We start from the raw sequence: 24,114 nt of genomic DNA on the forward strand, positions 1-24,114 counted from the left end.
AGAGGTAATTAAAGACACAGAGCACACAGCAGGAGGCAGAAAGAGAGCCGCTATGGGTGATTTGTCTGAAAATGTTTCTCCGTTTCCAATATCATGTACAGATTCGTGGTTTGGAGGTCTGTTGTTACGTCATAACAAAATTCAACATATTCTATGAGAATTTTATGTGACAATCCAACGCATTTCAAAAACATCTGAAAAGTGTGGCATGCATTTATATTTAGATCCCCAGAAGCCACATGAAGTGCACGCTTTGTCACGCGTTACAAAAGAATTCAGCACATTTTGAGGGGATTGACCAAGACAAGCTGGAGCATTTCAAGAGTTTTGAAAATAAAAATCTGAAAAGTGTGGCATGCATTTATCTTTCGATCCCCAGAAGCCACATGACATGAACACTCACGTTTGGAGGACTGTTGAACCTTTGGTCTAGTTACAGCCAATCACTTTAAGATCACTTAAAACCTTTGGGGATTTTAAGCGATCAACCAACACAACGTAGAGCATTTCAAAACAAATTCTGAAAAGTCTGGCATGCATTTATGCTCAGACCCTTTTCCCCCTATTCCACTAACAAAAACAGTATACCTATGTATAATTTTAGTACAAATAAGTTGTGGGAAGGCCTCAGAGGTTTGATTGAGGGCTGCGGTAAAGAAATGTAGCAGCACATTGCTGTGGGTCTTAATTGAACTAGAATGGTCTAGTCAAAGTCCAAACCTAAATCCAATTGAGAATCTGTACCAAGGCTTGAAGACGAACATTACAATCCGATACGACTGAGTTTTAAACATTTATAGCAAAAATACTTGCTGCTGTGATTTTATAGACAGATGATTCTGCAATGATTTGACTCAAGGGGCGCAAATAGATGATAAACCTTTTATATTTTTAATTTTCTGCTTTAGATTATTTTCTTTCCTCTTCTTAATTATACCTGGGCCTGTTGACGTCATGCAACCAAACAAGGACAAGTTCAAACACCATCAGCAAGCGTCACCTGATCCACACATTTAAGATTTACAAACCCAAAACATCACAAGAGACATTTATCAATTATCTAACAATGTTTAATGAACTTTTATTTAGTTAGATTAATTAGGTAACAGTATACAATTCAGTTCACAGACACACTAGTGCCCTCACAAACATAAAATGGACTGTACAGCAGAATTACTGGATACTGCAGCAGCGAACTGCAGCGGGTAAAAGACATGTCAAGTTTTGAGAATGAGTATATATTTATATATAAAGTGAGTGGATTTTCACCCATGTTTGCACAGGGGCATCTGTATAGCTCTATGTAACAGTACAGAAGTTGATCTGAAAATGTAGCCATCGAGAGTGTGTTATATTTTGTTGATCGTGTGTGTGTGTGTGTGTGTGTGTGTTTAATATGTTGCACATGTTTAGACAGTCCAGTCATATCAAACATTAATGACGGGCAGCTCCGTCTTCGGCGTGTTTCACAGCATCGGGGGAAGCTCTCCCTCAGTTCCTTCCATCTGCTTCCTTGAAAAGTGGGACACCTGCAGAGACGGAGATTACATCAGAGCAGTCCGACATGCTTCTAATTTCAAAATTCATTCTTTTTCCAGAAATAAAGAGATACAAAACACTGTACATCACAAAATCATTTTGAGATGATGAGATTTTAGTCTGCTCTGTTCTGTATATTTTTAGCTCCTTTCAGAATGAGCTGTTTTAGGGCATTATGTTGCTTTGCATCCAAATAAGCTGCTGCTGAACATGCCCTCTCTTACATGAAAATGGCTGAAAACAGATGCGCAATTAGACACACATACATCTTTGAAAAGCAGAACTGGAGCCTCCTGTCTAACTAGCAGAAATACAGCAAGTGGTTTCTGGATGGTCAATCAACAACAAAACACTTTTGTCTTGTTCTGCAGCCATTATGCAGTGGTAAAACTGCTGACCAAATGTGCTTGAGTTCCGCTGGAGTTGCTAGGTAACAGGGCTGGGCTTGGCTGGGGTTGCTAGGAAACATTGTAGTGTCCCAACAATCAGGAGGTTTTTGAAACGGCTCAGACACCAAAAGACACAAACTTTTTTTTTTAATAGCTTGAGCTGTTGTTGGAAGCAATAGAATGGAGTAACAAGAGAAAAATGTGCAAAACATGCCTGCACAACTCTGAAGACAAAAGGACAACAATCAAAGGAGAAACCGCAGGAGTCTGGACTTAAATCCAATTGATCACCTCCGGAAATATCTCCTGACACGGACCTTTCAACCTCAGTCAGCTTCAAACGATCTACAGAAAACAAAATGGCAAAAAATTGAGAATGTCTCTACAAGGTAAACTGGGAGAATCCCAGAAAGACTGGACTGTCACTGCTACCAGAGTTTTATAACAATGGATGACAAGAACAACTTATAAATTGCCCTTGTAACTATTGCAAAAAATAATGTTTTGAGACCATTTTCAAGTAATGTATTGATAAGGCACAGTGCTGCAAGCTGGCCTTCTCAATAATTTGTACTTTAGTAAAGAACAAAACACTGAAACTGGAAGATACTTTGAACATCCAAAATAAGACAACAGAAAAAAACTTCACAACCAAAACTGTAATTAAAATTGATTCTGATGTTTCTAAACAAATATGCCCTTCAAAAAATATACAGGTCATCTTAATATATAATGTGATTAATTTAGTTATTGTGACACATTTATGCATGACACAGCAATCATAGCCCCATCTCACTAAACTGCACACAGTAACGGCATTTAATCATATTTTCCAATGTATTGATATTTACTGAATAAATGAACAGAGTGGAGGAAATAGTAAAACTTATTCTCAACAATACAAACTGTTCAGTTTAAAAAAATATATGTATAATTAATTGGAATTTACAATAAATAACAATAATAAATCAAAATTCTTATAAGAAATGTATGATAATAAATTATAAACATGATAAATGCGCACCGTTACTATAACACAGAGCGAGAAAACTCTGTGTTGGGACTCTAAACACTCTTCAAAGGTCAAAGCAGACCTGAATATAAGATAACAGCGATCGTTTTCCTATCAGCATAGAGACTTCTGCAACTGCTCGAAAATTCACAGATTCCCTACTGTGCACCTTCGAACATGAAATAAGTAACAGTCTGTTCCTGAGTATTCCCATTAACAGTTAAAACTTACAAACTCCAGCAGTCGGCTCCTGAATCAGGAACAGAAACCAAACGAACCGTAAACAAACCCACCATGACCTGAAAACGCAGAGCGCCATCGGAATGAACTCCTCTCCCGGGGCAGGTCGACCTTACCTTCTCACCAGTCGTAACGCGGACGGGTGGGATGCTGACGATGTCGAGGAGACTCATGTCGATGGGGGGATGTAGAGCTGGAAGGGGCAGGAAGGGCCAGCTGCTGCCCTCCTCCGCGCGGGTCCTGACCGTACTCCAGCGCACGGGCATGTGGGGGGACGTATCGTACTGCCTCCCTCCTCCACTCCTCATCAAACGCTGCTGCGTCACCTGAAGACAAAGAGGTTTGAAATTTTACTGGACTTCCCCAACACTTATATACACATATCAGGGTTTGTAAGGTTTTCAATTCAAGCATTTTCAAGGTAACTTACCTCACACTAAGATAAAAACAATTAAATAAACTACGAAAAAGATAGTTTTCAATTACATTCTGCAGCAGGAGTAATGAGTACCAAAATATAACAACTCTTATACACACCCAATCAGATCCAAGAACAAAACACTAACAAATTAATAATGTTTTTTAACGCAAAAAATACAAGCAAACATTTATTTAAATTACCATACACAGATCAATAAGTCATTGAGCCATCAGGAATAATAAATATTCATTACACTGAAACAATCCAAACAAATCATGTTAAGCTAAATGACCTTTCTGCTTAAATTAAATACTTGCACACAGAAATTACAAAGAAAATCTCTAAGAAATGTTCTCTAAGTTTTTTTGGCATTTAGCAATTAGAAATAAATTTTAGAATTGCATCTGATCTGAAACAAGAAAAGTTTAGTCCGATTTAATTTCAGACAACGGGGAAAAAAATGTCTGTCTTTTTATTAACACAAATAATAACAGTAATAACTATTTGTAAATCGCTGAACGTTACAAGGATATAAAAGACAAAATAAAACTGTGCACATTAAAAACAGATAAAACACTAAGAAGGCAATAAAGCCTTTTATTATGAAAATATTTGGTTTCAAATGCAAGCGTTTTCCAAATTTGGTCTTTTAATCAAATGCTAGATTGCACTTTCTCACAAAACAGTGCAGTTTGAATATTAAGCACTTTCAAGGACTTTGTATAGAAATCAAGCACTTCAAGGATTTCAAGCACACATATGAACTCTGAGCTCACTAAGGAGCCAAAGAGAAGCTTGTTTTATAAAACATAATCAGCACTCGTACTCACTCTCATCAAGGTTGATGAAGTCTTGCCTTTCCTCTCGATCTCCGGTGCGCCTGTTTCGTGAGCGCGCCATTATGTGCGCTCGCTCCCCGATGTGGTGGCCGATGGCGAGGCGCTCCAGGCCGCTCTCGCTGTCCCTCATCGACTGCCGTGTCTCACGGATCTGAGAGGAAAAATGGCAAGAAATGCAGTTCACAAAACAATCCGATGACCAGAACTTGGAGCTGGGCAATAAATCAATAATATCGTGATAGTAACTTGAACAATGGATAATACGTCTTATAGAAAACTGAATGTTCTAATGCTGAGTTACTGCCAATGCAGAAACAAGAACCAGGGGAGGAGTGGGGGAATGGGAGAACCCACTAATAAGATCACAAAACATGTTATTTAGTTATTCTTAATTTATTTACTTATTTATTCCTTGTTCTGACTTTTTTGTTGTTCTTTTTTCTCTCTCTCTCTCCCACCTCTACTCAAAATATTGAAACAAGGAATATTATAGAAAACGAAAATAATAAGAAGGCATATCAAGTTAAAAGACTTTTAGAGTAACATAACCCACATATGTTAATTAAGTTTTTTGTTGCGACACCGCTTGGGTTATTTTTCATTCTTTCATTCATTTTTGTTGGTTATTTTGAAGATCAATACCTGTTACTCTGTAATGTTTGTTTTGTATGAACTATTCAAACTCAATAACACTTTATTGATCCCAACTGGAAATTAAATCTCGTAACTCAACACAAAAAGCATTTTTAATTTATAGAAGATTTTCACTGAACTCCGATCCAGAACCACACGGCATTCTGGGAGATGTAGGCAGAGGAAAGACTTTAATCAGCTCAGCCTCTGACAGAGAGCTAAGCAAGTTTGGTGGAATCAACTAACTCCCTCACTCACTCTTTGGTTGTCTAGCAACTCACTCACTGTTTGGTTACCTAGCAACAACATGTTCAGTAACTGGCAAAGCGGCAGTTTAAGGTTTCGCCACTGTGTCTCATAACTGCTTAAAATTAAAAATCAACGACGTGGAAACAATTTCGTGGATAAAACAGGAAAGTTCACACCAACAGTTTGCAGAGGTGGGTAGAGTTTACTTTAAAAATCAATTTTAAAGTAAAAGTAGCACTACTTCAAAATGTTTTTAATCAAGCCAAAGTAAAAAGTATTTGGCAAAAAGTCAACTCAAGTACTGAGTAACTGATCAAATTGTCACTCATTTAATATTTCAAAAATACATTAATCAGATTAACCAAAATATAAAGTTTTGTGGAAATTTTGGTATTTTAAGGACCAAAATGACTACAATTTATGTATGTAACAAAAAAAAAAAAAAAAAATCGGGCAAAAGAAAGTTCTTCCAAATCAGTTTCTTTAAAAAAGTAAGGAAACTTTACCAAAAACTGTAGGTGTGTATCTATGCCTGGTAAATTTTTGGTTAAAATATGTTTTTTGCTTTTTTTATAAAGAATCCAGAAAATTCACTCAAGTAAGATTATTATAATATTTCATAATAAAATTACTCAAGTAAACTTAAAAAGTAAAGCATAGAAAAAATACTCCTAAAAGTACATTTTTAAAGAAAATTACTCAAGTAAATGTAATTTAGTACATGTAACTACTTACTATGGCAATACTGAAGTACTGGCTATATGGCAGTACTTCAGATATTTAAAACAAAAACCTAATCAATAATTATTGATATCTACTGATATGAAACCCTTGTGGCGATACATTTTTCCAGCCCTACCTGAACTCTGAACAAACCAGAACTCAAATGCTTGTATAACTGAGATTTATGCTGCTCATGATTTATCCTGCTCATGATTTATCTCCTGTCTGTACAGCTAGTGGTTTCTCATGAGTTACTAAGGCCAGAAGAATTTGTTCATGCTTGTATAAACACACGGTTACGGCGCGGCGCTCAGACAGGTGTAAATCAGGCCTTCTTACATGGTAATATAAGGCCAGCCTTGGAAAAACAGCTAAAAATGTTAATATATTCCTACCCCTCCGGGGCCTGTTCTTGTTTGACTCGTCTGTTGATAAACTTTGGGAGCTCCAGGGTCTGTGGACGAATACGAGATCACTGTTGAGGAGGAAAATGTTTGACAGTTTGGCGATCCGGACATTCTTTCCTATGAGAAGAAGACAAAACAAAACAAAAAAGCTGAAGTTAAACTTGAACAGTTTTGTCTTCACAGCTGAGGTTAATGGTTGACAGAGCTGCTTACCACGTTTCCCATCATTTCTCCCATCATGCCAAACATATCCATGAACCCGCCTCCCTGCAAACATGGAGGAAAGCTTTATAATATCCATTTCCTTTAATACAGGGGTTCTTGATTTATTTAAGACAAGAAAATAAGCAATCAATAGGACAGAAAAAAAAACATGTGAATACATAACCAGGAACAAAATGATTAGCTCAGCACTATTTTTCTGTTTGGAAAGGAGTAGGAAGAAGTGAACATGTATTTAATGCTACCCCTTATAATAATTTAATGAAATATATTATATATCGATGCTCAAATCATCAAACATTTGGAATAAAAACCATGTTAACATTCATGCATCTGTTCACTCATGCACTGTGCTAAAGAGTCAACAAATAAACTATATTAAATAGACAAAATGACTACAAGCCAACTCTCATAACAGGATAAGAAATTGTTGTTATTATTATTAATAGAAATAATAACAATAGTAATAATGACACCGGAAACAATAACTGGACATACATCAGTGTAGTTACCTATTCCTTGCCAATGTACACCTATAAACTCTTTTTAATCTGTTTTATATAACAATAAATACAAAAACAAAGAGGAAAAATACTGACAATAAAAATATATTATTAAACTTTTGAGTTTTAGTAATAAATTTATGACGTTTTTAAGATTATTTAAATTTAAACTACAGAAAACCTTAGTGACATAAATTCAATTTAACTTATCTAACACTTGAAGCAAGTTAAATATAACTGTTTACTCAAAATGATGTTTTTCAGCTCTGATAGAGTTAATTGTTGTTACACAGCTTTACCATGTAATGAGTTACTGGTGATTTGTTTCAGCTTGCTAAAGAACTCTACATTTTCAAGCTAGAAAACAATTTAACAATAGCAAGGAAGTGGCGAAAACTTAGTGGCATAAATTAAATTGAAATTAAACGAAGATTTGTCTAAAATCTCCAACCATATCACAAATATATGAATAATCTTATTTTAACACAGAATGTACCTACTTTTACCTAAGCTTTTTGTGAGAACAGAAATAAAATAGATGAGAATTTTTGAGAAGAGTAAATAAATCGGTTACCCACCATTCCCATCATGCCAAAGGGAGCCAGTGGACCCGCCTAAAACACAAATCTCATGTTAAAAACATAGAAAATAAAAAAAAAAAACACTAATTTGGGGATTGAACAGATAAGATGTTGCCGCAGCAGCAGCCTGTTACCTGTCTGCGTGCCACACGGTGCGGCTGAATCTGGGGGGTGAGAGCGAACGGATCCATGGCGAATGGTCCAAACATCGTCCTCATCTGCTGCCTGTGGGCAGCAAACGGATCCCTGGAAGAAAACAGTTCAGTAAGTCACTGAGTTCAGCTGCCTGAACTGGATTTAAAACAGGTCAAATGAACAAGACAGAAAAAGAGTAACAAACGCAGTAATATTTATGGGTGTTTCCAAGCTCTTATTTCACAACCATCTCAGTTTCAGCACCTTGAGACACATGACTAAAGAGAGATTGATGTATATAATAGCACAAAGATGTATAAAAACAAATGGCCATACATGTAAAGGTCATGCTTTCCATATTGAGACTTTTAGCCATTTAGCTTAGCTTTATGCCCCGGTGCGGTGTAAACTGGAGACATTTTCCACAACATCAAACTGGATTCTGCAAATTTGCCGTAATACAGACTGCTATTCCATGTACAATGACTCTGAAGAATTTTCAATTAATGCAGGGTTTTCCCCAAAGTTTTACAAGCCTGGCGGGTCACCAGGCTTTACTTGTGCCCCCACCAGACTAAACATTGCCTTTTTAAAAATATTTTTAAAATGTTTGCATTTTTTAAGACTTTATGGTTGGTCTTCAGGCGTTAATCCTCCAATAGCATAATTATGAAGTAATATTTTCAAATTTCCTGTCAACTTTAAACATTTTTAAACTTTAAAACATGATGGGCCGCTGGATGAATGACTGCCCTAGCATCTAATCACCAGGCTTAGCACGTTTTCTGGGGGAAACCTTGTAATGCGTTAAAAACCACACTTCATTTCCCTTTGGGATCAATAAAGTATTTTTGAATTTGAACTGATTGCCGTGCCATTCAGTCACACATATACCTAAAGTAACCTAAAAAAATAGTTTCTTATTGACACTCATAACAATTGTACCACAAAATATTGCAATAAAACTTTCGGTCCATTATGACTAGAGTCTTTTTATGTCAACTATGTATCAATAAAAGGGTGCTCAAATGCAAACCTACATAAAATATCTCTTGCATTTACTTGTTTTTCCAATTAAACAGCCAATAAAAATACTCGTTCTACTACTTCCCCAAAACAGAGCCAACATTTTGATCAGATTCAAGATGTTAAAACTAATGATGAATCAAATTAAGATTTTCAGGAAGAATCGTGTTTATTTAGCCTGTTTAAGTAAGAAAATAAAAATTTTTACATATATTTAGTCGAGCAGAGTGACGTGCTGATGTAAATATGCAGGGTGAGAAATTACCAGAAAAGACCAGAAATGTGCTCCCGTTAGCTCAAAAATAGCTAAGTAGAAACAACAGGAAATGTGGTGTTGATTGGATTTTGCTATAGCTGGTGTTTTAACGCATTACTTTCGGGAACTGATAGTTCTCGTGTATTTATTTAATTATTATTTTTTTCGCTTCATTGTCTATCCAATATGGTGGACCGCTACAGGCCCCCACCACAGCTGGCTACAATAACGAAAGGTAGGCTACCTTCAACAGGGCGCTGTGAAAACGCAACTTCACTGCACCGGCATTGCACAACAACATAAATAACACAGTTCAGACCAAATGCAGTAAAAGTCAATGCTTACATCATGAAGGGATCGTCTTCGGCGTCATTCAAGAAGCGGAACATGCTAAGCGGTTTAACTCAGCTGGCTGATGCTAGCCAGCTAACTTGAGTTAAAGAGACGTAGAGAAAGAGTGACAGTCTCACTTTCAGGTCGGGCTGAAATGTTGGACTTTTAGCCCGGCTGCTTCCCGGAGAAAACGACACAGTAGCTGTATCTCTTTCTCGACGCGGTCTCTAGCTGAAACTGTCACTAGACAGTAAATTCCAGAAACCTGGAGCAAACATTGAAAACGGAAGTCCGTCCCGTAACAAAGGAAAACACCGCTGCTAACAAGCTAGCATCGAAGCTAACGAAGGTGACTTCCTTTGCTTTTCAAAATACATCATTTCCGAAGAAACTTTTCACAATAATTATACATTATTCAAACAAGTTTGTGATATAGAAAAAGATCGTATATGCTCTATAAAAACACTCATTTATTCAAACTAGAAGCTCGTTTCAGTTTGTTGCTTACACATTGCTAATCCAGAACAATATAGCTATGTCAATGCACTAAACAGAAAATACTAATCATTTAAATGCAATTATAGGAATTACAGTTTACCCTTAATACCACACAATTACACTTGAATATGTCAACTTCAAATTCTAGTCTGAAGTTCACATGTTATTTTTTTTAAATGTATTAAAAGGTTTTATTGGTCTGATGTAATATTTCTATTTTTAAATTTTATGTTTTCATTTGCTCTAAGCACACAATTATCATAATTAACAGAAATAAAGGCTTCACAATATGTCTGTGTATTTAGTCTATTTAATGTGTTTCACTTAATGAATTGATTAACTAAAATAAACTTTTCAATAATATCAAAATAGCTAACTATAAGATTTTAAATTTAGTTACAAAAAAAGACAAAAAGAAAAACAAACTTGAATGGAGATAAACGTTTTATCCAAAGCAAAAATATGGATTAAATCAACATTTTTTAAGAAATGGTCTTGATCATTTTCAGCATTACTGCCATGTTAACAAGATATTAATTGTAATTTATTGGATGATGCTGTTGATGTAAGAGGAGTGAGTGTAAAAATACATTCATACTTCTACTCGCTCCTTTGAACATGCAAATATACTTTAATGTTCTTTTGTTTGCTTTTCTGTTTTGCATTTATTTTAGTCGTAGATAACATTGTTTATTCTTTTATTACACTACCCTCAATAAAGTCCGTTTTGTAATGGAGGCAATCTGGCCGATGTTTCATGAGCTTCAGGCAGTGTTTAGAGAGGCGTTGAGCTGCAGCTGCTCTCTGTTAATGCACATGATGACCCTGACACTACAACTGAACACTCCCATCTGAAAAAGGATAACTTCTCTCTTTTGGGTCAAGCTGCATGCTCCGCTTATATAAAACACACTGAAAATGTTTTGAGAAAACTGGCAGAGAAGAATTACAACAAAGTTTGTCAAAACTCTTAACCAGCTGAAGAGCAGTCCAAGTGCCATCTCTGTTTTCTCTCTCGTTCATGTTTTTAATTTTTCCTTTTTCATCTTTGTAATGAATTAAAGTGTTTGCTCTTGTACAGATTAATTCGGTTCTTTGTTAATAAATCAGAAATTAAATTAGCCCCATATTTGGCAGCTGAGTCCAATTTTCTCCAACCACAAATCATAAAGTAACAGAAAGAACTTAAAAAAAAAAAAAAAACACACAAGAAACTTAAAAAAAAATAGCCAGAGCTAACAAGAGGCTCTGTGGTTGATTTTAATTTGCTTAGAGACCAGACTAGAGCTACTTTTAAACAAACTGTTAATTCTGCTTCATACTGACATTTGAAGTGTTTATGTCATGATATGTGCAGGAATTAGACCAAAATGCAGACAGCAGTCTGCAGTAGCCTCATGACTGGTAATGTTTAACAAAGAGGAGACTGAATAACTTACAGAAAACCAGATGACACAGAACAGAAAGGAACCAACAAGGTAACAGAGAACTGACTGGTCTTTATACAGAAGGTCTAATCAAGGAATGAGGAACAGCTGGAGGGAAAGCGCAGGCAGAGGAGAAAATAGAGAACAGCTGGGAAGAGGAGCAGGCTGAGAAAGATGAAAAGGAGGAAAATGACAAAACAGAGTCTAAGACTGGCTGAAAGAAACACTAGTCTAAGGAAACAAAGAAAGAGTAAATTAACTCAGACAGGAAATAAACTAAAGTGGAAAAATCTAAGTAAATAACCAAGTCATAAATAAAAAATGATGGCTGAGACAGAATACAAACAATTTTTTTTTTCTTTCCAGAGAGAAACATTCATCCAGCATTAATTTAACCTGTAATCACAAGAAATAGATTTTTATCAAAGTTGCATTTGAATGGTCTCAGAAGCACACAAGATTATCTATTTCACTTTATTGCAGCATGAAGATATTTTTAACCATTGTGGTTAGAATGTTGACGTGTTTACGTCTGTTTTTGCTCGAGCACATTTATATTCTGTTTGTGTTTCCTCGTAGGTGCAGACAGTAAAATGTGTGGTGGTGGGAGACAGTGAAGCTCAAAAAAACCTCCTTATTGATCACCTACACAACAGGCCACTTGTGTGCTGTAAAATTAATTCATTATTTAGTTAGTGATATAAAATGTGGTTTTCTATGTTGTTGCTTTTGTTTATGCTCTAAGGTTTTTGACCAATATTCAGTCCTGGTAGAGATTAGTGGACAACCCTACTGTCTTGGCCTGTTTGACACAGCAGGTAAGTGTCCTTAAAAGTTTAAGTATTGTTTCAGTTTTGTACATCTCTTTGTCAAATGATCTCCTGTTTTTCTTATTGTTGATGCTTTCAGATCAGGCGGACTATGACAGATGTTTAGTTTTGTTGTTGCTGAGTCGAAATGTTTTCAGAAGCCTAAAATTATTCATACCTCTGGCAAAGTTGGATCTTTTAATTTTAGGTGTGTGCCAAAATGTACCACCATGTCCCAAAGCCAAAAATAATCCAATTTACCATTGGCTTATATTTGATGTAAATGAGTATGTCTGAAGTTGTTGAGGGCTTCAAATGAAACAAAAATTCAATTGTTGATTCACTATCCATGATGTAGTGAACAAACATCTTTTAATCTCCATGGTAACCATTCAGCCGTTTGCTGATGTGGTACGTATGTGAGGAAATTTAATCCAAACGTGCCTGATTGACATGTGATGTAAACTTGTTCACATCAGCCTTTTCTTTGTGGAGGAAAAGACAGAAGAAGAAGGTTTCTGATTGACATTTTTATGACCTCCTCTACTTTTGAATCAATTACTTCATATGAGTTAATTTTTTATATTCAGTTTGAATGTAGGGTTATGACTGTGACGATTTCATCTGTTGGTATTTTATTTTCTTTCATCCTTTGTCTCATGTGTCACCTCCTTCTGTTTTATGGTGGTTGGAAAATAACTTAAGGTGCATTACTGCTGTCTCATGTGTCGCCTCCTTCCTCTGTAATTATTTCCAGCTGTTCCTTAATAACCCGTGTGTGTATATATGTTCTCACCTGTGTTATTGTTCCCTGTTGGATTGATACATTAACCTCAGCTCTGCCCTCTTGTGTTGCCAGCGGGTACTGCAAAAACTTTTGCATTATTATATTATTTTAATTTAATTAAGATTATTGTGAATAAGTTAAACATTGGAAGCTCATTTTATCACACCCTAATCAGCTAATTAACTCAAAACACCTGGAAAGGTTTCCAGAGCCTCTAAATTATGGGTGTCCAAAGTGAGGTCCAGGGGCCATTTAAGGCCCCAGGAATGATTTTGCACAGCCCTCAACTGCAACCTTGTTTTTTAATTTAATTTACTTTAATTTAATTTAACAGTAAATGGGACTGCAAACATCCAGTGACTTTTACTAAAAGATTTGGTCCATTTATTAAAATTGGTGAAGAATGAGTGATCCCGTTCAGAAAAAAATAGACATATATTTTCAACTTGAAGAATTTGACATTTGCTGATTTTGTTTTGTTTTCTTCAAACCAGTGAGACTTTGTTTCAGCTCTAAAGTTATTTAGTGATCCCTTTTCCACACAAACTAGAGCAAAATATTCTGCGTAGTTTATTGTTGAGCAGATAAAAATAAAATGAATAAAATTGTTTCTATAATTTTAATTTAAAATTTGCCACCATGGCAAAAAGTTTCAATTGAATTACACAGGTCTAATTCAATTAAAATGTGGTTTAATTAGAGTGAGGGTGTGAACACTTGTATGGGTCGTCCACTTTTTAAAAGATTTTCTGTTCTCTAAGAATTATATTTTACTAGGATTGGAAAAATGATGCGTTAAAGGTGGGAAAACAAAGGAGAATATATTATGCTTTTATTTTTTGTTTGTATTTTTGATGCTAAAATTTGGAGTTTGTACAGTATAAATCAAATGTTTTGTTTTTAAGCACCTTTTGTAAATTTAAAAATGACTCTTTAAGCCTCTTTCTGTTCAAGAAAGTGTTTTTTGTTCAATTATTTTGTTCTGAAACTTAAAAGTAATTTCAGCTTTTCTTATTTTAAAGTAAATTAAAAACACAAACTCTAACACTTGAAACACCTCCCCCTGCTGGTCACAAAGGGAGGTGTTTCTGTTCTTGTGTGATACGCGGCTGCGTCATAACAGGAGCAATAAATGTTTATTTACAGTCTGGACTGTGCACAAAGTTCGAGCCTTAAACACAGGTGTCACCTGCCGGAAACAGAAAGATGAGTACATCTGGAAAAACGTCACAGAACGTTTTACAGGTCCAAGCACGGAGCAACCGAGTAATGTAAAGACTTTGATGAAATTTTGATCAAATAAAGTCGTTACATCTAATATTAATGTGTAATGAAATAATAATCGATGAAGAAAATGTGTGGGAATTCTGCACACAAAACGTTTTTTAAGGCCTGAAAATATACCGTTTGGATACACGGAGTAAAAAAAAAAATATATAAATATGACGCTAAGAAAAGACGAAATGGGGTAGTTTCCTCATTTAAAATAGAAAAGATACGTAATGAAGCATATAAAGCGAAATGCTATTGTAGGAAAAAATAGGTAAAGTTTAAAAGTTTTAAAAGAATGAATAAAATCATTTTTTGAATGTGTTTGTAACTTAAAATATAAAAATGCTTAAATTACTCTCAGATAGTGTTTAGTGATGTTTTATTTAACTTTTATCTGTTCCAATGTTTCTGAGTGAAACACTGACTGTGATGATTGGAGAAAAGTCCTTTAACGCAGGTAAATTTCTCTGAAAAGACTATTTTCCAGTTGCTATATTTCAAGTCAAGAATAACGACTGAGACGGAAACTATAGAACAATACAAAAAAACAAAAGCAATGAATAAAAATCACTAAGCAACAAGACTCCACTAGAATTTTATATATACAGTTTATATATAAAAGTGTGTTGGTACATACATTCTTAAAACATTTGATTTGTAGATTGTAATGCACGTTATGTCCAGCAGGTGGCAGTATATCAGTTCCTCTAAAGAACTGAGTCTTGTGGTTTGCGGCTGCGCACAAAGTAGTTCTACCCTCAAACCCGGATGAAACCAACGCCTAACTTGTCGGTAGAAAAACGGTAAGCGTAACAAAAAATAAAGAATTAAAAATAGGTTGTTTATTGGTTGCCACAGACCGGGATTTATGAATAAACAACTCCCAGAAATATAAAGTATTTACGTAGATGAAGCGTGTGCATATCAGTGCAGCAGTTTTTGAGTTTGTGAAAGTTTCCTGTAGGTTAGCCTTACCTTGTGTTCTTATTAATTTTAATACTTCTGTTACCTTGGGTAAGTTATTGTCACCTCTGTTCTTGTTAACCATGTTTTTTTTTCTCTCTCTCTCTCATTAGTAGGATTGTTTTGTGGTTGAGTTAGGTGGGAGAAAGATACTAAGAATTATGTTTTAAATTTAATTATTGCAATTTTCAATCACTGTGAAACCTTACTCAGTTTTATTAGCCATAGTTGGTCGTTTTTTTTTTGTTTTTTTTTTGTTTTACAACATGACTTCTGAATATCGACTGTTTAGGCTTTACGTTTTACTTGGTTTCAGATCTCGGAGCTTTGCTCATTTAGCGGAAGTGTTGGCAGTATCCGCTTCATCACATTGAACTAATAAGCAGTCTTTTTACAGTTTCCCCCCATTTTTTTTTACATCTTTGGTATGTGGCATATGCGGAAGCCGCTCTCTGACATTAGTAGTGTTTGTTCCCACATGCATTAACAAGTCTAGTCAGAGTGATTAGCCTTATTTTCTTACTTTTACTGATTGAGGACATCTGTAATTTACTTAGTTCAGATGAAGCAACTGATAAGAGGTATACATATTGAACTGTCGCAAGAAAATGTCTTAGAAGTATTACGGTAGAAAGAAATAAACCACTTGTACTTTTTAGGATTTTATGTTTTTCGCAGGGTTATGTTATTCAAGAGAAACATTACATTTAGAAAAATGGCTATAGTGATTTCTTTGATCTAATTTAAGTTTTACACAGAGGTGTGCAGAGTACCCCAACGTTGTATACATCAACATATTTTTTAGTCAAGTAAAAGTAAAAAGTAGCCATAGAAAAAATGACTCAAGAAACATTGAAAACGTATTTGGTAATACTGAGTAAATGATTACCAAATAATCATTTATTTGATTGTAATGATTGATTGATTCGTTACACGATTGTAATGATTGTAACAACTACTTTTATAATTTACATTGTTCTCATCAATATAGAATTATGTAATTTTAAAGACTAAAATGGGAAAAATAACACATTTTAATGATTTAAATACATTTTAAAATAAACAAGTAAATGTGAAACTAGCCACTAAAAGAGAAATGTCAAAGGAAATGTGTCTAATTTTGAGTTATTTCACCTGACTTAAATGTGAGGGTAAAGTTTGGTAAAGGAAAAAATGAGGAAGCCCTTCGGGTTTGTCTGCTTCCACCCAGAACCGGCACAAACAGGAGGAGAGAGTCGATTCTTGTGGTTCAGACTGCTGGCAATTTTTGGGTTTCTGGTCTGGATTCTAACAGATCCGTCCTTCTTTCAGCCAATTGAGTTTTATTTCTAACATCAACATGTGGAAAGCTCTGCTCTTTCTTTTAGATTTAACATCAATATAGTGTAGAGCTGATCTGGAGATTAGTTTTTGAAATAACCGATTGTTAATCGGTTATTAGAAACTCTAAATAATTCTGAGTTGAAACTGAGAATTCTTTGTTTTTCAGAAGCCCTAATCCTTTTCCATACAGATGATTATTTCTGTCCAGTCTGTCAAAAGAGTGAAATTTGTACAAAGAGTTTATTTCCTGAGCGTTCCTGTCTCTACATACCCTGTTTTGGAAAATGTTTTGTACTTGGCGGTTCAGATACTCGTATAACTGCTGGAAAAACCGTCTGTCTGGAAAAAGTATAAAATTGTGAAACAAACAATTGTAAGTGCCTTGCTGTAATTATTCACGCTCATTAGGACTGGCAACACGAGGATGCTGTTTTACCACTAGCTGAGTAGTTAGTGGAGGAAATTACTCCTAGTATTTTGTTTTAGAAAAGAATGTTCCACCATTAACAATTTTATTTTTCTTCTAGTTTGTTTTTGAGAACATCAGATGGAGACAGGATGGGAACAATTTAAAAGGGTTTCTCAAAATGTGTAACAAGTGGATTTATGGAGGTAGTTATATAAAAAAAAGAACCATTGATTTAAATAAATTGTTGAACAATCCTTTAAATATTTTTGCTTATTTAAAAGTTGCCACTTTTTATGGTTGAATGTAAGGTTGTCACAATAAGCAATTTAGTAATTAATCGCATCATCAATTAAAATAAGTTGAATAATTTACATTTTGATATTTCTGAAAGGTAATTTTGCTTTTTATTGATTGTTTTGTTTGAATTGAAATCATTTTTCTCTGTAAAGTTTCTTGAGACGCCGTTTGTTGTAAATTGGCGCTATATAAAAGAACTGAATTGTAAGTGGGTTTTATTTTTTATTTATTTTTTTCGTTTTTGTGTATTAATTTGGATATCTAAAATATCTTCCAGTACCAGTGTGAAGTGTTATTTTGCAAAATTAAAATGTTTTGGTCTTTGGGAGGGTGAAGAATATGAATATATCACTTGAATATTGTCTGAAAACAACAATCACTAACAATTTAGTGACAATAGTTGGATGTAAGTTGATGTGCTGCCTTTATATGAATGTCATAAGTCAGAAATAAGTTTGTCTGCTTTTCCATCTGTCTTATAGCTTCTTGCTGACTTGTTGCTCTTCTGTTTCATTACAGATGCAGACTATAAAATGTGTAGTGGTAGGGGACGGTGCAGTTGGAAAAACCTGCTTGTTGATCTCCTACACAACCAACAAGTTCCCCTCAGAATACGTGCCCACAGTAAGACATTTTAACAATGAGTCATCCTGTAAACTCACAGCTTTAGAGCCGCTCTTCATGTATATTTCTTCATGTTTTAAACTCATTAACCTCTGAGTGGGACTGCAATGGGATTTGTCAACATACTCTGTTTTTTGTTTTTTTTTCTCTAAGGTTTTTGACAATTATGCTGTGACGGTGATGATTGGGGGGGAGCCCTACACGCTGGGCCTCTTCGATACAGCAGGTAATTATCTCTGGAAAGTTTTGGTGTCTGTAAGTTTTCTTTGACTCAAACTAAAATAATAATAATAATTTTTGTTGTTGTTGTGTTTGATGCTCTCAGGTCAGGAGGATTACGACAGGCTGCGTCCTCTCAGCTACCCACAAACAGATGTTTTCCTCGTGTGCTTCTCAGTTGTCTCCCCGTCGTCGTTTGAAAACGTCAAAGAAAAGGTCGGTGATTGAGCAAAATCAGAGCGTAAAATGGAAATTAAGACAAAATCTGGTTATTTGTAAATCAGTTAAACCCATTATCCAGCTGAGGAAATTCAAAGACAATATGTTAAACCATAAAAACAAGAAACAAGATTGTGTGGTTTGTTTACAGTCATGTTTTATTACCTCTCCTTATTACTGTGAGTAGGGAGGAACTGAGCAGACCATCTGCTGAAGTGTGTAAACTGGAGGGTTTTGGTTATTGCGCAGTTTCAAGTGGTCTTTTTATTGTTGTTGTTATTTTTCTCACAGCAAGCTAGATGTTTTTTATAGGCTAACCAGTTACTGTTGTAAATGCTGCAGAAAGTACAGTGTCATTGTGTTGCTGTAATAAGAAGTGCTTATGTTTTCTTATATAGAAGACTTACTTTAAATATGGGCTTCCTGGAAACATCAACCAGAAAGAAAAATCTTTTTAAATTCATGGAGATGTTTTGTATTGATACTAAAACTGGCTCATAGCTACTGAAAACTGTGGAAATGTGAGAGATTTACACATTAAAGATGTGTAGAAATCTTATATTTACCATTTTCTGGCCTCTCGAAGTTTGTTTAAAGTACAGGTTATCGTCCCACATTCAAAAAAGCCGATCACTGTCTTGCTCATGTACACTCTGACTCTGGAATTAAACCCATAACCTCCGATTAGCAACGACTACATTTAGGGTGGAAAAAGTTCTGTAAAAGAAAAACGTTATTTTCTTAGTCACCAAATCCTGGCATACTAAAACTGGACACACAGACTTTTAATATCCACAGTAATAAAAAAAAAGAAGAGAGACATCAATAACTATTGATGAGTCTTTTGTTTCAAATATCTAAAATTTTAACAAAACCGGTGGTGTCCTTTGCTGTTTCATCCCCAGTTTTCACTCCACACTGTTTATTTTTAAGCATTAATGAGGCACAGCAGCAAAACTTTAAAACTGCAGCTGAGTCAGTTACTCAACAGCTTGTTGCTAGGTAACAAAAGAGTGAGTGAGTCAGTTGATGCCACTCACTTTGCTTAGTTGACCCCGAGAGGTTAAGCCGCTAAAGTCTTTCCCCTGCCTACATCTCCCAGAATACTGTGCGGTTTTGGTTCAGAGTTCAGTAAAATGATTGAATATCGGATCAGACGTATTATCTATTGATACTGATTGATATTGATTGTCTATCATGATGTGTATTGCTATTGATTTATTGTGTAGTACTATAAAGTAAAACTGAAATACTTTGACTCATCCTGTATAGACCAGCAGGGTTAATTGTGAAAACTCAACCCCAGCACAGGGTGTGGTACATTTAGATCTTTAGCAAGTGTAGAAAGGAAAAACTAAATTTGACTCTCTGAATTTGATTTCAATTCTTATGCATCTATATGTTAAGATTAATCCACCCTTGTGTTGTAATCTGGTGTATTTTCATTAATATATGCTGTTTTGAATACACACATCGTTTAGCAGACTTTTAAACTTTTATGTTCAGAGCTGCAGTGTGCCTGGGCCAAAACTGAAATGTGTAAAAAATAAATTAACAGATAAATAAACAATTTCAGGTCTTTTTATTATATTCACATTTTCTAAAAACTTACATCTACTATTTTTTGGAGGGGTATCTCAATAGTTTTTTGCAGTTGCGAGTGTGTTTAAGCTAGATCTGCACAATATGTTGAGTATTGTTTAAACCTGCAACTTCCTGAATCCAATATTTAGTGGGATATTATATTTCAAGTGTCATCTATTCACACTCTGCAAATGGAGAACACATTTTACCACTTGGATGGACTTTTAAGTGCCATAAATGTCCAGAATGATGCATATCTGTAGTGGTAGAAATGCTAAAATCGCTGACAGAAAAGACCATTGTGTTCTGATAAACAAGACTGAAAAATGCCCTGATTGAAGCTTACTATACTCCTTCTATTTTATATTTTATTTTTGTGTGTAATTGTGTGCTTTCCACTTGGCTGCCACTTTACTGCTGATGCGCTTCAATTTCCCCCCTGAGGACAAAATAAATAAATATTCTCTTCATGTTTTTATGTAAAAAAAAAAAGTAAAAATGCATTTTATAAACAGTTAATGATCTCAAAGAGGCTAAGTGGCTTAAAACACTGTTGTTGAAGTTCACAATTGCTATAAAAACAATTACATTTAATTGGCTTAAACAACTGTTTGTTTATAACTATCATTCTTTCGTTCTTAGTTGTTACTATCAAAGGGTTTCTTACTGTTGTTTTGGATGAGGTTGCCTTCAAATTCGCAATCCTAGTATTTTCAATTATATATAGTGTGCAATATTTAGGTTTTAGTTTAAACATTTGGAATCATTACAATAATTGTGTAATTATTCTTTTTTTTGTTCTCCAAATTAAATCAGGATTGTTGGCATTTTCTGACAGTTTGTGAGGATTTTATATTCCACAGTTGAAGTAATAATAATAAATTATAATTAATAATAGTAAGAGTAGTAATATTAGATAAAATAAGGATGATATGGACTTAGAATTTTATATCACTAAACTGCACACAGCAACAGCATTTAATTATATTTTTAAATTTAATGGTATTTATTTACGCTTTTGTCTCTGTAAATCAACATTTTTTTCATGATAATTGATACGATAAATGCCATTTGTTAATAGAAAAAAAAATAAAATAAAATAAAATAAATTTTTATTGTTTGTATCGTTCTCGTCCCAGTGGGTTCCGGAGATTTCTCACCACTGTCCAAGCACACCTTTCCTGTTAGTGGGAACGCAAGTAGACCTGCGGGAAGACAGCAACACCCTGGAGAAGCTGGCTAAAAACAAACAGCGCCCCCTGTTCCCTGAGAGCGGGGAGAAGCTGGCTCGGGAGCTCAAAGCCGTCAAATACGTGGAGTGCTCTGCGCTCACGCAGGTGTGGAGCTAATTCACCAAAACGTGACGAATCGAGTGTATAATCAGTCTAACCCTTCACTTTACCCTCTGTTTTCTTCTTCTTCTTCTTGTGAAACAGCGAGGGCTGAAGAACGTGTTTGATGAGGCCATACTGGCGGCGCTAGAACCTCCCGAGATCAAAACGAAGAGGAAATGTGTTCTCCTATAAAGAAATGCCGACGACGAGGCGAAATCGCAGGGAAAATTCAACTGAAGCATCCATTTGGTAGCAAGGAAATACGGACAGAATACGGAAGAACGGTGCCATAGAGATTTTATTTTATTTTATTATTTTTAACACGAGCTCAATGATTGTACCTTCTGAAATGAGAACATATTGCCTTCAACATGCAATATTTATCCTTTACTGAAAGCTTTTAGAAACTACTGTATTCTCCTTCTGTATTCAGGTGTCCCCTCTCCCTTTTCCCTTACTGCTTACTGTAACGATTCTATGCTGCATTTTGTGTTAAAGGAGAGATTCTTTTATCAAGTTCCTCATTGTTCTTTACTTCAGCAACATGGTAAGACATTTAAAGAGGCACTGAAATGTGAAGTGGTACTTTTTAGTTTCTTTTTTCTTTTTTCCTGCCCTTTTGAATTAGCTAATGAAAAGCCAAAGAAATCTGTCACGTTTACCTCCCTCAAAGTTAAGTGAATTCCTGTTGGGTTTTTTTATATATCTGAGTTCTAGGAAATCTTTGTAGTCTTTTTTTGATTTTAAACTTGAATTTATTTTGTCTGGTTGATTTTTTATTTTTTTTATTTGCTAAATGACCAACAATGATTTGATTGATGTTTGAAAACAATTAAGGTGTAATATTTTTGATAAAACTCAACCTTGATATAAGGTGATGAATCTTTTTAGAAGTGTTCAGGGTTTAAGAAATCAGAGGATATTTTTAATAAAATCCTTTTTTTTTTAGTCAAAAGTGAAAATGAGTTCTGTTTTGTGTGTTAAATTAATTGTGTGAGTACAGAGCACTTTTAAATGAACTTTTTTAGATTTTCTCACATCACAGCTTCAAACCTCAATTCATTTTATTTAAATTTTAAGGAGTAGATGAAAATAATAGAGCATTATTGTGAAGGGAAAGTAAAAAGTTGCATGATTTTCCAAACATTTTAAAAATAATTAGAAATATGTGACGATTGTTTCCACCCTCATATTAGTCAACATTTTCCAGAGAATCATTTTGTTGGAATCGCATCTGCAAGTCTTTTGGGATTTTTCTTCAGACATATTTTTGCTTTTTCTGCTTCAAGCTCAGCTTGTTTCCATGGATATCACAGAAACAGACTTTAACTAAGCCACTCTAACACATAATAATGGTCTTTTTCATCACTGAATGTTTTGAGTTATTTCCCTAAAATATTTTCAGCATTGGCCTGCATTTACTGCCATCTTCTTTTTTCCAAAACACAAGCAAAGATCCACACAGGATGATGCTGCCACCACCACATGTCACCATGGGGATCCTGCATTGGAGGGAGCGTGTGATGTTTACATCCCGTTTCCTGTGGTTTTTGAGTGTATAACTAGATTGCATTAATGTAAAAGTTACTTTGTAGAATTTCATCTTGAACAACAACCTTTCCCTTTGAATGCACTTTCAGAAAACATGACAGATCAGCATTAATTAGATCTGCTCCTCAGTTGTAATGCAGAACCTTAGTTTTCGGCAGATATGGGTTATATGGCAGTGGCAGCGCCGTTGCACTTAAAGTTCCATCTAATACATGTGGTCCAATAAAAAACCAAAACCGGCTGCATAAAGGAGAGTTTTACAAATCTGAACAAAATCACTGCTTCCCACTCTGAGACCCAACCCCGGGTTGCAGACTTTACTCTTGTTTGGCAGAGGGATTTTTGACAAGGAAATGATCAAATTTAGCTGAGTTTATGTTTTTTTTTTAACTTTGCTCGAAAAAGTTGTGGTTCTCGCTTTTCAACTGGGAACTGATCGGGACAAGTGGTCAGGCAGAAGTACATTCGGTACTGCTTAATTTTGCAACTCTGGGAAAAATCTGAAACAGTAACTCAAACAGGTTTGTGTTTCAGGTAAGCTGTTGTATTTTTGGACGGACCTGATGTGTTGGAGCGTACAGAAATGTTTTTACATGCAACATTACAGACGGTGAGGTAAACAGAAGCTCTTCTTGCTGGTGGATAATGAATTGTAGGAAAGACTCTGATACACAGTTGTTCAAAAATAATATCACTTTGTGGGAAAAGAGTAAAATAAAGCTCAGAATGCTTTTAAAAGCGTTTATTCCCATCAATGCAAAAGCATCGGAAATGTGGCCCATTCTATTCAGAACAACATGAAGAGAAATTGATCAAATTTGTCCTCAGTCTATACAGAAAGTGATAGAAAGAGAATAAGGAAGTTCAATAAAAGAGCAGTGTTTGCATCTTCTCATTTACTGTGTGAAACTAGAAATACTTAGACTGAGCTTTCCTGTTAGTTACTGAAATAATAGTTAAGTTATAAAAGCATTTTTTTTTTGATAAACAAATCTGTGTTGAGTTGATTCTACCAACTTTCATCAAACTTTTCCACGTATTCCAGGATAATTGGACTTCATACACTTCGTATTTTGTTGTGGAAATGCAATTCTTCCAGTTTTCCATTGTGCTTGTACAGAGGTTAAAGCTGCAGTGCAAAATGTTTTCTCACATATTTGTTGACATGATCACTATGGTATAACAGTTTAATATAAAACAGATAATCTGTGAAAAAATAATTAACCTCTCTGGCTTCCCCAGTGCTCAACCACCAGGAGGCGGGTCTTATCGCTGTCAATTATCCTTATC

At 35.1% G+C, this 24,114-nt stretch overlaps 2 protein-coding genes across 5 annotated transcripts; one reads left to right on the top strand and one right to left on the bottom strand.

Moving 5' to 3' along the window:
* Positions 1-1,052: 1,052 nt before the first annotated feature.
* On the bottom strand, positions 1,053-11,520 carry mlf2 (myeloid leukemia factor 2). 3 transcript variants are annotated; one of them, XR_006370631.1, is made up of 9 exons: positions 9,521-9,874; positions 7,893-8,004; positions 7,756-7,791; positions 6,666-6,719; positions 6,441-6,569; positions 4,432-4,591; positions 3,297-3,506; positions 2,143-2,273; positions 1,053-1,529 (listed from the first exon to the last, which is right to left on the bottom strand). XR_006370631.1 is itself a non-coding variant. In XM_044116864.1 (8 exons), exons 1-7 carry the CDS (start codon positions 9,562-9,564, stop codon positions 3,301-3,303), a joined length of 741 nt encoding a protein of 246 aa, XP_043972799.1. In that variant the 5' UTR covers positions 9,565-9,887; the 3' UTR covers positions 1,053-1,529; positions 3,297-3,300. The 3 variants fall into 3 exon arrangements, 2 of the variants coding, with proteins under 2 accessions (XP_043972799.1, XP_043972800.1); XM_044116864.1 differs by lacking the exon at positions 2,143-2,273 and having other exon boundaries at positions 9,521-9,887; XM_044116865.1 differs by lacking the exons at positions 1,053-1,529; positions 9,521-9,874 and adding an exon at positions 11,446-11,520.
* Positions 9,131-22,235, top strand: cdc42l (cell division cycle 42, like). 2 transcript variants are annotated; one of them, XM_044116866.1, is made up of 8 exons: positions 9,131-9,410; positions 12,013-12,251; positions 14,989-15,104; positions 17,813-17,917; positions 18,071-18,143; positions 18,243-18,352; positions 21,079-21,276; positions 21,376-22,235. In XM_044116866.1, the coding sequence occupies exons 4-8, from the start codon at positions 17,813-17,815 to the stop codon at positions 21,463-21,465; spliced, it is 576 nt and encodes a 191-aa protein (XP_043972801.1). In that variant the 5' UTR covers positions 9,131-9,410; positions 12,013-12,251; positions 14,989-15,104; the 3' UTR covers positions 21,466-22,235. The 2 variants fall into 2 exon arrangements, with proteins under 2 accessions (XP_043972801.1, XP_043972802.1); XM_044116867.1 differs by lacking the exon at positions 14,989-15,104.
* The last annotated feature ends 1,879 nt before the right edge of the window (positions 22,236-24,114 follow it).

Source organism: Gambusia affinis, linkage group LG05 (assembly GCF_019740435.1).
Source record: "Gambusia affinis linkage group LG05, SWU_Gaff_1.0, whole genome shotgun sequence".
Lineage (NCBI taxonomy): Eukaryota > Metazoa > Chordata > Actinopteri > Cyprinodontiformes > Poeciliidae > Gambusia > Gambusia affinis.